Source organism: Protopterus annectens, chromosome 4.part0 (assembly GCF_019279795.1).
Source record: "Protopterus annectens isolate FY-2018-M chromosome 4.part0, PAN1.0, whole genome shotgun sequence".
In the NCBI taxonomy this organism is placed as follows: domain Eukaryota; kingdom Metazoa; phylum Chordata; order Ceratodontiformes; family Protopteridae; genus Protopterus; species Protopterus annectens.
In genome coordinates this window covers 190,826,480-190,843,464 of record NC_056733.1, presented here as the reverse complement: position 1 = coordinate 190,843,464, position 16,985 = coordinate 190,826,480, and the positions used below count along the sequence as shown (strand labels likewise).

Genomic DNA, 16,985 nt, shown 5'->3' with positions numbered 1-16,985 from the left:
TTTCTGATAAACATAGGATGTGAAATAGGTGGACATCTAGGAGACCGTGTAGGTGAGCAATTTTATTGTTAATGCTGCGTATATTGAGATGTGCTATAGACAGTGAGTTAGAAGGTTTGGTAGGGGCTAGGGTACTAATGTTATTGGGGTTGCAGTTTGCAGTGGTAAAGGTATAGTTTGGGCCAGGGTTAGGATGAATGTCCCCATCTAGTAAGGAGTGGAGGTGTATTCTATTTTTAGGGTGGAGAGGCTTACAATAATAGTCAAATAATTTTCTAATATTTAGATTGGTATACTTAATGTGTGCTAGTCTATGATATTTGGCTAGTAGGTAGCTGGGTTTGGATATGATGTTTAGAAAGATAGCTAATGGTGGTGTCGAAGTGTGTTTGGAGGGGAAGAAAAGGGTGGAGTATAGTGGTTGTTCATAGGAGGTTAGGAGATAGGCAGTTGTTAGAGGAGGAAAGACTGAGACCAAGAGTAGTATTTGGTGTGGGATGGATGACATAGACATTATATTGGATTGAGAAGTGGGAGAGGAATGGGAGGTAAGGGAGGAAATGGAGGATTGAGAAGTGGGAGAAGAATGGGAGGTAAGGTTTTGTGAGCAGGTAAGGAAATATATCAATAGGTGGGGTGTTGTAACAAGGAGGGATGGGAGGTAAGGTAATAATAGGTGTGTTGTGATAAGGAGGGTTGGGAGTGGTAATGAGATAATCTGCTCGATTGAAGCAGATGTGATGGGGGTGTGGCTTTAGAGGAATAAATGTAGGAACACTGGCGTGGGTGGGAATTGGGGGCAGGGTAGGGGAGCGGAGTGAGCCCACAGGGCGAAAGGAGTGGGTAGAGACAAGAGAGTAGACTGTCGAGGATGACAATCAGTGAAGTATGAAAGTCTGCAGGTAAGTCTGAAAGTAAGACATGTAGAAGGATGTTAAGAGGCTAGCAAGAATAGACTTAGGATGTTAGAGGAGTAGAATGTGATTTAAGATACCTTAGGACAAAAAGAGATAGTGAAACAATACATCAGAAGAATACTGGGAACTGAGTTAGGGAGATTTGGTAAAGAATAGGTGAAGAAATTAAAAGACAGAAAGCTTATATTAAGACGCCACTTAGTGGTCACTCACTTTATTGCAACAAATAAGTCCCCTAAAGGGGATGTCAGGCTAAGGGATAGGGGGGAGATAAGCTGGTTTGAGATAAAGAGGGTATAATCTGGAAGTAAGGGTTAATTAAACTGCTAAGGGGGGGGGTTGGCTGCTGGCTAACCTGACTGGGAAGTTTGCCTAACCTAGCAGTATCTTTATATTAATTTTATCATGTTATTATGTTACATGATTTGGAACCAGGGGATAGAGTTCTCTTGAGAAACTTCGGCCTGCAAGGAAAGCACAAACTAGCTGACCACTGGGGATCTGAGATCTACGTAATTTGTTCTCAGCTACCTAACATCCCTGTCTACCAAGTCTGCCCTGAAGGGAAAGAAGGACCCATCAAAAACCTGGCACTGCAACAACTTAATGCCTTTGGCAGAATCAGTGAGACTTATGAATCTGGAACCCAGAATGGCTCAGTGAAAACTTAACTCAAGGCGATCCAGAAGACTAAAGCAGAGAGGAGATATTCTCCCAAATGTTCAGGACCCTATGATCCTCCTGCTAAAGGAGAGGAGGACAGTGATGATGACTGGGGTTTCAGTGGACTTTTCTATGATGATGTTCGAGACCCCATGGACCGCAATTTCAATGTAAATGCACCAGAATTCGTCCCTTGTCACTTTGAACAGTCCAGCACCAACAGTAGACTGAGTGATGTTTCTGAGCCTCTTGCAGAGCCTGATGTTGATGGAGGTCCTTTGGATAGTGGTGCTGAGGACAGTTGTACAGTTATGGAGAAAGAAATTGAAGTTCTACAAGAGGAAATCTTAGAAGTAGACAATATGCATATTGAGGAATGGGACAGTGAGTGTGATGTGAGTGAGCAACCCTCAGAGCAGAGCTTCCCAGTGTCTCTTTTGAACCAAAGCCTCAGAGACTGATTCGTTCCCCACAGGGCTTACATATGACAGTTTGGGACATAGTACACAGGAGCCTGTGACCACTGCTTATCGGAGAGTCTACATCCATGATCCCTATGCCTTCTGCTCAATTGGTGACATCCCATTCCAAGTTAAGCATAATGTTGATCACCCTTGGTGGAATGTACCTTTTGAATGCAGACATACTGTTCAGTTGATGGTGCATTAGTGTTTGTATATATATTGCTGCTAATCTACCATTGACTTGGGAGGACCCAGGTTTTCAAGTGGGGGGAGAGTGCAGCTCCCACTGTATTTCACTGTATGGTTAACAGACTGTAGGTTTCTGATACACCACAAGGTGGAGCTCTTTTTCATTTGATATAAAAGAGAGAAATGAGAGTGAAAGAGAGCAGACTGAAAAATAGGGTGAAGGAATAAGGGGCCTTGCATTAAGACCTGATTTTTCAGGGAAATGAAGCTGCAGATCATGTTTGTCCTGCTCTGAAAACCTGGTCAGTGGTGATCTGTGGAGTCAGGAGAGACGTCTGGAGCCAGTAGTCCCACGCCTGCATCTGATCAGCAAGGACAGGAATACTGTTGGGCCTATTATATAGAAGCCAATTTTGATTACCAGATGGCTGTTGGGTGATCTCTACACTTCTGATCAGTGGAACTGCGGTGCCTGACATCCAGAATATTATCGACAAAGTGGTGAGAGGCTTTGGCCTCCATTTCATACTTTCATAATATTGTGCTATATCTTCGACTGGGACTGTGGGCCTAGGCTTTTCCCTTTTTCCTTTTCTGAACTGGAAAGTTCAGTTGTGTACACTTACCATAAATGTAGATGTTCAAGTGTATTCACTGTTGCAGTCATTACATTTGGGTAATCCTGCTGGCAGGTAGCCCTCAGCCAGCCTGAATTCCAAAGTCTTGGGTCCTGCATTGGCTGTTGTCGTCCCTTCCCTGATGTCAGGTCATCAGGGGTATAAAATCTCTTCTGTGTCCCTGCTAGACAGAGGCACAGTAAACTAACCTTAAAAGGGCTATCTTCTGTGACCTACTATACAGAGGCACAGTCAACTAATCTAAAAGGGTGGCAAAAGCCAAACACACTCTGGCTAGGCTTATAAATGCCATAGGGCAGATAGCCTAGTATCAACCTATGAACTTATAAAAAAAGCAGCCAACGCCATGTTCTTGTTTTTCTTGCCCCAGATGTCAGGTGCCCCAAAAAAGGGTAGCAAAACTCTCTCTCTCTCTCTCTCTATATATATATATATATATATGTATATATATATATATATATATTCAGAAATACACCAATATAAATTTTACCTTCATCTATAAGCAAATACACCACATAGGTAGTATAAATCAGAGAAGGAAGGATAAGATTCAAAAGGAAAAAGGGGGAAGGCGGGTGGGTAACCTGGACTGCAACAGTGAATATACTTAAACATCTACATTTATGGTAAGTGTACACAACTGTACTATGTTCTTCATGTTTCACTGTTGCAGTCATTACATTTGGGTAGAGTCCCAAAGCTATGGTTGGGAGGCTGGAACTAGACAGCAGTAGGAGCAGCTGTGAGGCCCTGCAGAACTGTAGTGGCAAAGCCTGCCCTGGATTTAGAGTAGAGTGGCAGATGATAATGCATTTAAAGGTGTGCACTGAACTCCAAGTAACCACCTCTAAAATGTCTCTGGTTGGTACTTCCCTGAGAAAGGCTGCTGAGGTGGCTGCAGCTCTGGTGGAATGAGGCCTAATGCCCTTTGGCACTGGCTTGCCATGGTGTAAGTAGCAGAAATGAATGCAGTGGCCTAACCACTTAGAAATAGTCTGCTTTGGGATAGGCTTTCCTTGTGATCTTGCAGCATATGCCACTAGTAATTGCTCTGTCTTCCTGAAAGCTTTGGTTCTGTCCAAGCTGTCTGTGTACATCCAAAGAATGCAGAATTCTCTCCCCCTTGTTCTGTAGATTTGAGTAAAAGGTTGGCAGATGGATGGCTTGGTTAAGAGCCACACTGGACACTACTTTAGGCATAAATGTTGGGTTTGTCCTCAGGGAGACCCTGTCTGGATGAAAAATGATGAAAGGTTCCACAGCCATGAGCGCCTGTAGCTCTGAAACTCGTCTTGCAGAAGTAATTGCTAAGAGCAGAGCTGTTTTCCAAGATAAAAACTTCATATCAGCAGTGGCAGCTGGCTCAAAAGGAGGCAGGGTGAGCTTTTCCAAGACATAGTTGAGGTCCCATGCAGGTATTGGTAGTCTCCTTGGGGGCCTTACATTTTTGGCTCCTCTGAGGTACTGCCTTAATAAAGGGTGAGAAAAATGTGGTGGCTCTGTATTGTAATGAGCCGAAATGGCAGGCATGAATTTTAATTGATGAAAAAGATATGCCTTTGTCCAGCATCTCAGTTAAGTATTGCAAAATCTGAGGAATATTTGGTACCGCTGTATCAGTTCCTTGTGCCTGGTTCCAGGCACAGAATCTCTTCCATTTTCCAGCATAAGACTTTCTAGTACTAGGCCTTCTGGCTTCCAGAATGACATCCATCACAGCTTTACTGAGAGATGTTTTTTGTATGACTACATTATTCGCCATGCTGCCAAGTTTAATGTCCTGAGTTGGCTGTGCAAGATCTGATTGTTTTTTTGGGACAGTAGTCGAGGTATTTGAGGTAAGGTCCAAGCTGGGTATAGAGATAAGTTCCTTAGTATTGGATATCAGTACTGGCATGGCCAGTCTGGGGCAATCAGTATCATTTTTGGCTTCTACATTCTGACCTTTAGGAGCACCTTGGGGAGGAGAGGCAGTGGAGGAAAGGCATATACTGATAGGTTTTTCCAGCTGAAAGATAGGGCGTCCACCTTCCATGCTTGTCTGTGATAAGTCCTTGTGCAGAATCTTTTTAGTTGGTAATTGAGAGGGGAGGCAAATAGATCTATGTCCGGGCATCCCCATTTCCTTGTTATCATGCTGAAGACTTGTGGATCCAGCTTTCACTCGTGGGGATCCATGAGGTTTCTGCTTAGTTTGTCTGCCAGAGTATTTTCCTTTCCTGGCAGGAATTGTGCCTGCAGATGTACTTGGTAAGTCAAAGCTTTGTCCCACAAGGTCATGGCAAGTCTGCAAAGGGGGTAAGAATGTGTGCCCCCCTGCTTGTTTATATACCACATGACCGTGGTGTTGTCTGTCTTTATCAGTAGTTGTCCCGGATGAAGTAGGTCCTTAAAAGCTGTCAGGGCATTTTGAACAGCTAACATCTCTTTTTGATTGATATGTAGATGCATTTGGTTTGAGGACCATGTGCCCTGAATGCATCTTCCTGCCATGTGGGCTCCCCAGGCATAGTCTGATGCATCCATTGTTAGTGTCTGCCTGGCTGGAGGTAATGTGAATGGCTGTCTCTTGTTCTGGTGTCAAGCCTTTGCCCACCATTGAAACTCCTGTTGCAGGCAGGGAATGAGAGTAATGACTGTTTCCAGGCTGTGGCAATGTTGAGTCCAAACACTTTTTAGGTACCATTGAAGTTTCCTCATATGCAGTCTTGCATATGGAATTAGTAGGGTGCAGGATGCCATGAAGCCCAAAGCCTGCAGAATTTTTCTTGCAGATAACTGGGCCTTTGTTGCCAACATTTTGAAATAGGTAGTCAGTTGCCTTTGTTTGTCTGGAGTGAGATAAGCCATCTGGGCAGTTGTATTCAAGCTTGCACCCAGGAATGTAATCTCTTGTGAGGGTACTAGTTTTTATTTCTTTTTGTTGACTATGTACCCTAGGCATGTTAGAAGTCTTTTCACAAACGCCAGATGTTGAAGAAGAATGTCCTTGTTCTCTGCTTGAATGAGACAGTCATCCAAGTAAGGATATATTTGTATTCCTCTTTGTCTGCAGAATGCAATTACTGGTGCCAGGCACTTTGTAAAGACCCTGGGTGCAGTAGATAAGCCAAAGGGCAGTGCAGAGAACTGGTAATGCATTGAACCAGCCTTGAATCTTAGGTAGCTTCTGCATGATTGTCTGACTGGAACATGCAGGCATGCCTTTTTTAGGTCTAAAGTCACAAGCCAAGCATTCTTGACCAGCATGGGCAGAAGCTTCTGCAAAGTCAACATTTTGAATTTTGGAATATCCAGGAAAGTGTTCAGAATAGATAGGTCCAGTATCGGCCTCCAGGCCTTGTCCTTTCTGGGTACCAAGAACAGTCTTGAGTAAAATCCTTGTCCCTGCTCTTGCTCTGGTACCTGTTGAATGGCCCCCATGTCCAAGAGGGATGAGACTTGTTTTTGCGTTTCTGCCCATGGATTTTTTGGCAGATCTGGCCAGCCGTTTGCCTTTGGCAGGGTATAGAAATGGAACTTGTAGCCTTGTGACACTATGTTTAGAACCCACTTGTCCTGGGTTATGATGTGCCAATTTTGAGCAAAAAGTGCTAATTTTCCCCCTAAGGGTGCTGCCAGAAGATAAGTGCTTGGTGCAGGCAGGGGGAAGTCATTGGGACTGTTTTCTGTATGTTTGTTATCTATCTTCTCCAGCTTTGGAGGTAGAAGCACCCCATTGCTTGGGCCTATAAGAACCTTGCGCCTGGGATCTGCCCCTAGGGCATCTGGATCTGCCCCTTTGAGATCTGTCTGTCACAGGAAAGAACCATTTTTTTGTAGGCCAGTGTCTACTAAACCTAAGTGGCTGTACTTGTAAAAAAATCTTTGACAGTTTGCATAAATTTAGCTTTATCCTCCATTTTCTTTAACACCTCTTCTTTCTTAACACCAAACAAAGTATCATGCTGTAAAGATGCATCTAGTAATTTAACTTTAACATGATCAGGCAGATTTTGTTCCTTTAACCAAGCATGCCTCCTAATTACAGAACCTGTAACTGCGGCCCTGCAGGAGGCCTCCAAAGAATCAAAACCACATTGCAAAGTATGTTTTCCATCTTGTTCTGCTGCATACAATAAATCCTGCATTTCCTTGTTTTCTACACATTCAGAATTTAACATTTTCTGTTTAAGCAATCCCATGACATGTTGCTGATACTTAAGCATATGAAATTGATAGTTTAAGGCCCTTATAGCCAAAGTTGCAGATGTGTAAACCTTTTTTCCACATCTATCCAGTGCCCTAGAATCTCTGTCAGAGGGGGTAGGGTTTTTTGCAGTGGAAGCCTTAACTCCATTTGGACCCTGTGAAATAGTTTCTGGGTCAGCAGCAGGGATTTTAAAAAGAAATTTGTGTGAATCAGGAATCCTGTAATATCTGTCAGGCTTAACAGGAGCTGGGGGTAAGGAGTCAGGGGTCAGACTAGACTCCGAAAACACATCATCTACAATGTCCAACACAGGTGGAATGGCTAGAGGCCTGTGCTGAGGTAGTAAAAGAAAATCCCTGAGCCTCTTTTTAGATTCTGAAAAATCTTGGCTCCCTCATGGTATGCAAGGTTTCCCCAAAAGAACAGTCCTCAGAAGGAGATGTTGAAGGTATAGATTCTTCAGCATCAGAATCCTCATAGGGGGGAAGAGAATATTCCTGATCAGAAGAGGAATCAGGAGAAATAGAAACCTGATCTGAAGATTCATAGTCAGTGTCTTGCCTAGGCCTCTTATCAGGAGGGGGATGGGAACCCCTGATCAAGGTAATCAAGTCTTCGGCCATTTTGAGCATCTGTTTTTTGGGCATGGAGGCCTGTCCACGTGGCTCTTGAGTTTGTTTCTTTCCTTTAGAAGGTGCTTTAGTCTTTGCCTTTGAAGCTGAAGTCGTTTTAATGTAAAGATGTTTAGGTGTGAATACACCCTCAGAAGCCGGTACCTGTTCAGCGGCTCTGGACCCATCTGAGGGATTAGCATCCGAGGCTCCAATACCTTGAATATCCAGCGGCATGGCTGACTCCACGTGGGAGTCGGTAGCGGCCTGCAATTTTAAAGTAGCGGGCGTCAGGGGCTGCGAAAGCACCTCACTGAGAACTGGCAAAGCGGCGACTGGCTTAGGAGAAACTTTGTCATTGGTTTTGGGCCTTGGTTGTTTTTCTCTATCCTTTTCTTTACGTTTTTTGTAAACTCCAGTAGTCAGATGGCTATCCAATGACATTTCAGGATAATTAAACCAGCGTCCAAAAAAGTTTAAAGCAAAATCATACCGACGCTTAATAGTGCGTTGGTTAAATCTAGCACAAAACCGACAACCAGTAATGTTGTGATCAGGGCCTAGCAAGGAATACAGTAAGAATGAAAATCCTTATGAGGTATTTGCTTTCCACAAGAAATACAATTATTAGCTTTTTCTGAAATTGGTCTGGAGCAAGAAAAAAGTTTCCCCAACGGGGTACTTAGCTTTATTGAAGACTTTGGATCTGAAACTCAAACACGAAAATCTCAGGAGTTGGCCGACCGGCACTTGCGAACTGCTTCTGCTTTGGGTACCTTGCAGCAAGAAAGAGTGAAGAAAATGGTGTCAGCTGCTTCTTTTATACCCTTGACGACCTGACGTCAGGGAAGGGGTGACAGCAGCCAATGCAGGACCCAAGACTTTGGAATTCAGGCCGGCTGAGGGCAACCTGCCAGCAGGATTGCCCAAATGTAATGACTGCAACAGTGAAACACGAAGAACATCTGTTTAGCTTTATCTCGAAATAGTACTGGCTGTTGTTTTGGGGATCTCATGTTACTCACCGCTCATTGTGGATTTCCCCTTATATGCTTTGTGGATTACAAATACCTGGGTTTCATATGCGCTCCAACTTTTGGCCCCATCATGCCGGCATTAAGACTGTAAGTAGACACTGGCCAGTAAACAGGGTATAACAGAGTGTTTTCACAGTTTGGTCTGATTAGAACTGATCAGTGTTATAGCTGCTGTTAGTATTGTTGAATTAGAGAATCTTTACTGCTTAATGACATTGCATTTTTTCTCATATTTGAATGACAAGACCTCTCTTAATGAGTTCTGGTGATTTCACTGTATATGTACCTCATATTGCCTTATTGCTAAACTTTGTGCTGCTACAGTAATTTGTTTGCTACGGTGCTGTTGCCTGTTAAGACTAGAGTTTCCATCTAGAATAAAATCTGTTATTATTTGCAAACTTGGTGTGTTGGGTGTAAATAGGGGTGTCACCAGATTCAGGTAGGAAAGAACCCGTACACTATTCAGCTAGACCTGCAGGTGGGATACACAAGTTACAAAAATACTGAACAAAGAATGTAAACTTACAAGTACAAGAAGCACTGAATAAGGTGTCCTCACTGGTAAATGGGTGTTGTATTTCTCAAAAGGTTCAGGAAAGATATTTTTAAAATCTTCATGATGACCATCAGGAAAGAACTCCTCAGGTTTGACTGGTATAGCATGTATGCTTCCAAAGAAAAATATTCCATGCAACACCTGTTTAAAGGAAACAAAAGTTTTAATTACAAAATGTAAGTAAATACATGGAGGGTAATGTACAGCAAACTAATTTTGCTGAATCCTATGTAAGCAATTTGGTCACGTGACAGTTGGTTCTCTAAACAGCTGTCTAATCCATACCTCATCTTCTTACAGCAAGCAATCTGGTCAAAGCCTAAAATAATGGGGGGGGGGGCAAAGACCCCAAAATAGGGACAATTTTTAAATAGTTGTCTTATAAACTTAGAAAGTTGCTAGGTTTTGTGTGTGCATGCATTTTCTGAAGGATATGAAATCTGAAACTCAAATGTCTATCATTATTTAGTGATTTCAATCCTTAATGATTTGCCCGAAAGCCGTAAATTTTATGTGTAGCAGACCAAAAATATGAGGCAAAAATCTGGACATTCTGTGAAAATCTGGACAGTTGAGAGGTATGGTCTAATCACAGGTTTAGATCAAAAGCTTATCTATTACAAGCCAGGCCAGGTCTGATTTTCCCAGTTAATTTAAAGAACAAACAATAATAGTCAGCTGTTTACAATAGAATCCAACAGTCCTTTACCCATTTTGGCAGCATTTTACACTACTTCCTTTTTAAAGGTGTTCAATAGAGTATCTCTTTAAATGACTACATTTCTATTCTGCAAATGTAGTATTCTGTCCTTCCTGGAGAGCACGTCTCTTTTTACCTACAATACTTTGGTTAATCTTTTCATAAAACTCAAATTATGAAGCACACCATAGTGTATCATACAGCTTATGGAATTTGGGGAAATAGTCTTCAGACCTGTTGGCTTCTTCTCTGTAGCTGTTGGAAGTGTTGTTCTGTGAAGTTGCCAACTGTCCCTCAACGTGCAAGACAGTACCTATTTGGGCAGTTGTGTCCTGCCAAAAAACGTAAAAAGCAATGATTGTTCCTGAGATGTTAGGACAAAACATATTTCCTGTGTTTCCACTAATAGTTAAATAAAACAATTATTTTGTATTTGAAATACCTCAATATTATGTGAAACAATATAAACAGCTCAAATTCTACAAGCATGAGCTTTTATTTTAGCTGACATGTGAAGTCTAGTTTCTTGCACTCGTGGGCATGGTTTGTCATTCAAAGTCTCACATTTCCATAAAAAAATATCTCACTTTGGGCAACTGAAAAAGTGGCAACCCCATGGTTCTGTTATCACTGAACCAATCTACTGTCTAACTATGCCTTTTTAAAATGAGAAAAATGACAAAATTTGTTCCTTAAAGTTTCCAGGCATGTTGCAGTTCAAATAGAACAGTACATGGTTTTCACTGCATTTATTTTTAGAATTCTAAAGTAATTTTAGCTTCATTTTTTGTATTTTAAACTTTGTTTCGATCCGGGTACCACACAATGATGATTTATAAAATGCAAAGAAACAAAGCAAAAGGTATGCTGTCTCTGACTGGAGCTACCCGATTACTACTGCTGCTATCCTCTTCTCTAGGATTTGTTTGAAACTCTGATCCATTCTTAGAAATTGAGAAGACTTTGGTGAATAAAGAAAACCCCACAGAAGATGTACTGCCCCAGACACAGTCTCCAATGAAAGAAGAGGAACCCATCCTAGAGGTAAGAACAGCACTAAGGAAAATGAACCAGGGGAAGGAGCAGGCTCAATTGAGGTCACAGCAGACACGATCAAGATATTGGGAGAGTTAGTGGAGAAGTGGCTCCTTAGGGTACTCATAGCACTGTAGAGAGAGAGAGAGGGGCATAATCCGGATGACTGGAGAGTAAGCATACTAGAGCCAGTGTACAGGAACAAATGGGAAATACACATCTGAGGGTGATACTCCTGTCACGCTGCATAAAAGTTTGAGGCAGGGTGACTGAGAAACGAATACATATAGAGTAGTACAATGTAATATGGGAGATGAGCAATTTGGATTCAGATCAGAATGTAGCACAACTGACCTGATATTTGCAGTGAGACAGACTGTTGAAAAAAAAAGCAGGTTAGTGATGAGGAAAGTGTCCATCTGGCCATTCCTAGGCTGATTTGGGCAGTTCTGCAATGGGTTTGAAGTCCCAGAAACACTGGTAAAATGAGTGCAGGCTATGTACAAGGACCCAATGACTCAAGTATGAACAGTGTCTAGACTCACAGATGGAGTCCCAGTGGGAGTGAGTGTGCAACAGGGTTCAGCTCTGAGCCCACTGCTTTTCATACTGGTGATGGACTACATTAGCAAACAGGTCGGAGGGGACAGATCAGCAAAGCAGCTGTATGCAGATGGTGTGGCATTACAGGTAGACAATGAGCAAGAGCGTCAACAAAGGATAAGGAGAACTGAATGCAAAATTTAAAACACACAAATAAGAGAGTTGTAATGGCAGGAAATGAAGGAAATCAGAAGAAGCTGAAAATTGAGATAGAAGGGAAATAGTGGAACAGGTTAATAGCTTCAAGTACCTCTGAGAAATAGTTGAGGAGAAGGGAAGTCTGAATGAGGAAAGCAAAGCTAGAATTACAGGAGCTACAGCCAAATGGTACAGTGTCATGTTTAATGTATGACAGAAGAATGCCAAAAAAAGCTGAAAAGTAACTTATACAAAACAGGGGTACAACCAGTACTACTGTATGGCGCAGAAACCTGGGCAGTGAAGCAGAGCATTTGAGGAAATTAGAGGTGATAGGGATAATGTGCCTGAGATGGATGGCAGGGTGCACAATGTAGGACAGACAAAGAAATGAAAACATCAGAGCAGAAGCCCAACCAGCTCCAATTGCAATGAAGGTCAAAGAGAACAAAATACAGTGGTTTGGGCACATGTGCAGGAAAGCAGAAGACAATCTGATGAAGAAAACTTGGGAGAGATAGGAAGAAGACAACAGAAAATGGAGGTGTACAGCAAAGAAATGGATTGATGGTGTGATAGAAGACCATTGACAGTCAGGTATGAATCCTGAAGAAGGTACAAGAGTGGCATTGAGCCAATATAGATGGTGACAATTGACATGACCCCCACATGGAAAATGGGAAAAAGAGGTCGGTGATGATGAAGATGATTCTTTCTAGCTGCCCTCTAAACAATGCCAGTGACTTGTCAACATTTAATTATTTATACTGTTTGCTAACATAGTAGGTAGTTTAGTTTGAGGAGCTTTTCAGGCCATAGACACATTAGTGTTATATTTATGCTCAACTTCTGAGAGACTTACTTGGCTACAAACATCTGCATTAGAAGCTGAAGCTAAGTGAAACTTGCAGTAGTGAATTTTAGTCTTTTGTTAAGTAAAAACTTGCAGTTTTAAAAGTACTGTATTTTCATTTTTTCTGTTTCCTAATTGTGTGTTTCTGAACAGTGTGCTGTGTGTCTCTCTGTAGTTATTTTGCTATAAGAGGGGGTGTTGGTATCACTTCTTTGTTATCTGATATTTAATAACCTAGAGGGATTCCACTGTACTTTAAGTGCTAGCCACAAAGTTTGAGAAATCATTTTATGCTCAACTCCTGAGAGACTTGCTTGGCTACAAACATCTACATTACAAGCTGAAGCTAAGTGAAACTTGCAGTAGTGAATTTTAGTCTTTTGTTAAGTAAAAACTTGCAGTTTTAAAAGTACTGTATTTTCATTTTTTCTGTTTCCTAATTGTGTGTTTCTGAACAGTGTGCTGTGTGTCTCTCTGTAGTTATTTTGCTATAAGAGGGGGTGTTGGTATCACTTCTTTGTTATCTGATATTTAATAACCTAGAGGGATTCCACTGTACTTTAAGTGCTAGCCACAAAGTTTGAGAAATCATTTTATGCTCAACTCCTGAGAGACTTGCTTGGCTACAAACATCTGCATTACAAGCTGAAGCTAAGTGAAACTTGCAGTAGTGAATTTTAGTCTTTAAGTACAAACTTGCAGTATTAAAAGTACTGTATTTTCATTTTTGTTCTGTTTCTGAACAGTGTGGTGTGTGTCACTCTGCAGTTAGTTCTCCACTCTCCCTCCCTGTTCCTGTGTTGGTATTAGTGTTGGTGGCTCTGGAATTGCCCGCCCCTCCTGTAAGTCTGTATTAGAACACTCCTCCTGGGTCCATCTCATTTGCTCACTTAACTGAGTACAGTTAGATCATATTCTGAGTCTAGTGTTCACTCTACTTAATACAAAGAGAAGATTTGAGAAGACCAGCACACTTATGTTTTTCCTTCCTCTCTTCTCGCACTTAAAAAAAATTGCACTTTATTCATTTGCTTTTACTGTATTTGTGTTTCCTCCTACTTTAGTTTGCTTTTCTTAAAAGTACTCAAATTTATTTATTCTGCTGCATTTATTACTGCTTGGTCATAGCCTGATTAAATTGTAACTGTTATTCTAAGTCTTTTGGTTTAAACACTTGGGCTTCATACAGGCTCTTTTACATTAAGAAGGTTTGTTGGTCTGCACTGTTGTGGCAGGACAGGTAGCTTACATCCTTCTAAGCTGGGAATTGCTGATTAAAGGCCCAGTGTCTGCTATTCTAAAAGTGTATTAGTTCTGACTTAAGCACTTGGGCTTCAGGCCAGTTATTCTACATTAAGAAGGTTTGTGGTCTACACTCTTGTGGGAGGAGAGGCTGGATTCAGCCCTTCTGAGCTGGGAATTTCTGGTCACAGGCTTATTGTGGCTGCCTATTTGAACTGTTTCTTTCTGAAATTGGTGTGCCTTGTTGCTGTAACATAGACCAGATTCAGGCCTGCTGAATCTAGCTTTGTTTGTATAACTTGAGCACTGATCCAGGCCATCTTTTTCTGGAGAAGGTTCCCCTGCACCCTAGTAGGTAGTGGTGTGCAGTTAGAACTTGTCTGATTGAAGACTGCTGGAACAGGGCTCAGTTTTGAGCTTTTTTCTGGTTAATTGGGTAACTTGTTTAAATCAGTTTGTTCGTTTTCTATTGTTTATATATATATATATATATATATATATATATATATATATATATATATATATATATATTGCACTTTATTCATCTGCTTTTACTGATTTGTGTTTCTTCCTACTTTATTACTGGGGGCATTGACTACAACTCTGATTTGCGATATATAACAATAAGTATCCTTTTATGTGCTTTTAAACTGTTTTTTTGAGTGTATCTGCTTGATTTTCTGAATGTATATATATATATATATATATATATATATATATATATATATATATATACTTGTTTCCCACCTTTCTAAGCTAGTATAGTTCAGTGTTCAGGTTAGTGATGAATTCAGGGCTGTGTTACAAATCTCTGTGTTTGCCCATACTACTTGGATAGAAGGAAGTTTCTCTGTTCACCTGTGAGAGAGGGGAGCTTTGAGCACCCTATCTGTCCCTGGAGGAGTGGTTTCAGCCCAGAAATTAGTAGTTTATTGGCCATTTTGGGCTAATTTCTGTCTCTTTCATTTCCCTCCTATAAATACCATATTTGCCCGATTTTGCGCACCGGGCAGCACCGGTTAGCTAGGGTAAAACTATTCCTAGCTCCACAAAGTCTCCTCTTTAATTTTTCCCTTGGAACTAGACAAACTTTCAACTTAAGCACTCAAGCCATTCATTTCTCAGCCCGTCACTTGCTCAAAACTTATAGCAAGCACTTATAAGCCCTAGCACCAGACCCTCCTGTACTGTACAGAAGGACAAGGCTCTCTATTCGACCTTACCAGCCATCCAGTAAAACAGTTGACTGTACGTATCCAGGAATGTCCAAAGGGCAGTTTCAGGTGTACTCTCCAGTCCAACTGGTGAATCTGGGCATTTTGAGGCAATGTTACAACTGCCTCATGTACACAGACAACCCCCTCCTCCTACCACCAAACACTAATACATGCAAGAGATGCAGTTATACAGCCAAACTAGAGGCTAAGCTCTCTCAACCCAAGACTGGATCAGACAGTCAAGAGGAGAAGGGAAATACTTGAATCACACCACCAGTCTTACGTAGACCCATTAAACCAGCACCGGCAAAAAAACACATATAAATACATGGAAACATACTCGGAGGCTCTAAATAAAAATCTGCAAAACCAACAGAGACCTCCAAAGCAAATATGCAAGCAACCTCTTCCCCCCCAACACAAACCATGAAACATACTTCACAAAACCAGTGTGCCATGCAATCACAGCCCTTAAGGCTAAATAACATACCCAACATACTAGTAATAGGTGACTCTATAGTCAGGCACACTGACATCCCACTCACTAGGCTGAATAAGGAGAAGGTTACTGTCAGCTGCCTGTCGGGTGCCAGGATCCGCCACATAACACAAGCACTCAGGTCACTCCAGAACAAGTACAAATATGACTCTGTCATTGTCCATGTTGGTGTGAATGACCTGAGCCGTACCTCCCTGGACTACATGAAAAGAGACATTATTTTAGTAACAATTGATGTTGTCGATCTCTTCTTTTGTATACCCAAGGAAGATGGATTGAGAAGGTTTGGTAATAGTATAGAGAAGTATGGAGGTTTATCATGGGATACCGTGTCTTTGATATTGGAATTTATGGATATTGTGTTAAAACACAATTATATATTGTTTGAGGGAGAATATTACAGGCAGTGTAAGGGGGTAGCAATGGGGGTAGCTTGCGCCCCGATTTTTGCTAACTTAGTCCTCCTTGACTGGGAAACTGAGTACATTCTGGAAACTGGTTGGTATAAAAATATCACCAGTTATGTCAGATTCTTGGATGATATATTTATTTTATGGAAAGGAAATAAAAGTAAATTATATGAATTTATAGATTATCTGAATTCATCCAGTGAATATTTGAAATTTACATACAATATGGATAAGAACAAAATTTCATATTTGGATACATATGTATTTGTCAAAAATGGAAAATTCAGGTCAAAAATATATAGAAAGGACACTTTTAGTAATTCATATTTACAGTATTCCAGCTGTCACCCATATAGCTAAAAGTGTAGTATTATAAAAGGTCAATACATTCGTGCTGCAAGAATGACCTCAGATTATATAGACATGGTAAATGAATTGGACCTTATAGCAAATATGTTTAAGGACAGAGGATACCCTCCATACTTGATTGAGGACACTAAAGAATATGTGAAAAATGAAAGGGGTAAGAAATATAAACCCATATTAGGTTCCGGGTTCATTAGAACCGCCGATAATAGTAAGGTAAAGAATGGTGAGGTTGAAATTAATTATAAGAGAGCTTGCATATTTCAACATGGACCTTATGCACAAGATATAAGAAAAATAGTAGAATCAAATTGGAATATCCTGAAAACAGAACAAAATGTGTATAAAAAGACAGGAGAACATCCCCTGCTTGTGTCTAAAAATGGAAGAAATTTAAAAAGTGAATTGGAAAGGAAGATATCTAAAAGGGATGATACAGGAAAGAAAGAAGGTGCCAGTAAATGCGGGAAGTGTAACCAGTGTAGTCAGATATTACAGGTGCCATCTCTTATCTTGGAAGATATGTATAGAACGGAGGTAAAATTTAAGAAAGGGAATTGTCGTACTCCACATGTAGTATACCTTGCTAAATGTACAAAATGCCCGTGCTATTATGTGGGTAAGACAGACAGATGCCTAAGGAATAGAATTT

General features: G+C 41.1%; 1 protein-coding gene across 1 annotated transcript in view; it reads right to left on the bottom strand.

The window, feature by feature from the left end:
- Positions 1-16,985, bottom strand: part of LOC122799246 — a 205,656-nt gene that overhangs the window by 43,337 nt on the left and 145,334 nt on the right. Inside the window, exon 4 of the mRNA XM_044068188.1 lies at positions 9,241-9,411. Coding sequence (XP_043924123.1) covers positions 9,241-9,411 — 171 coding nt within the window. The remainder of the gene's footprint in view (positions 1-9,240; positions 9,412-16,985) is intronic.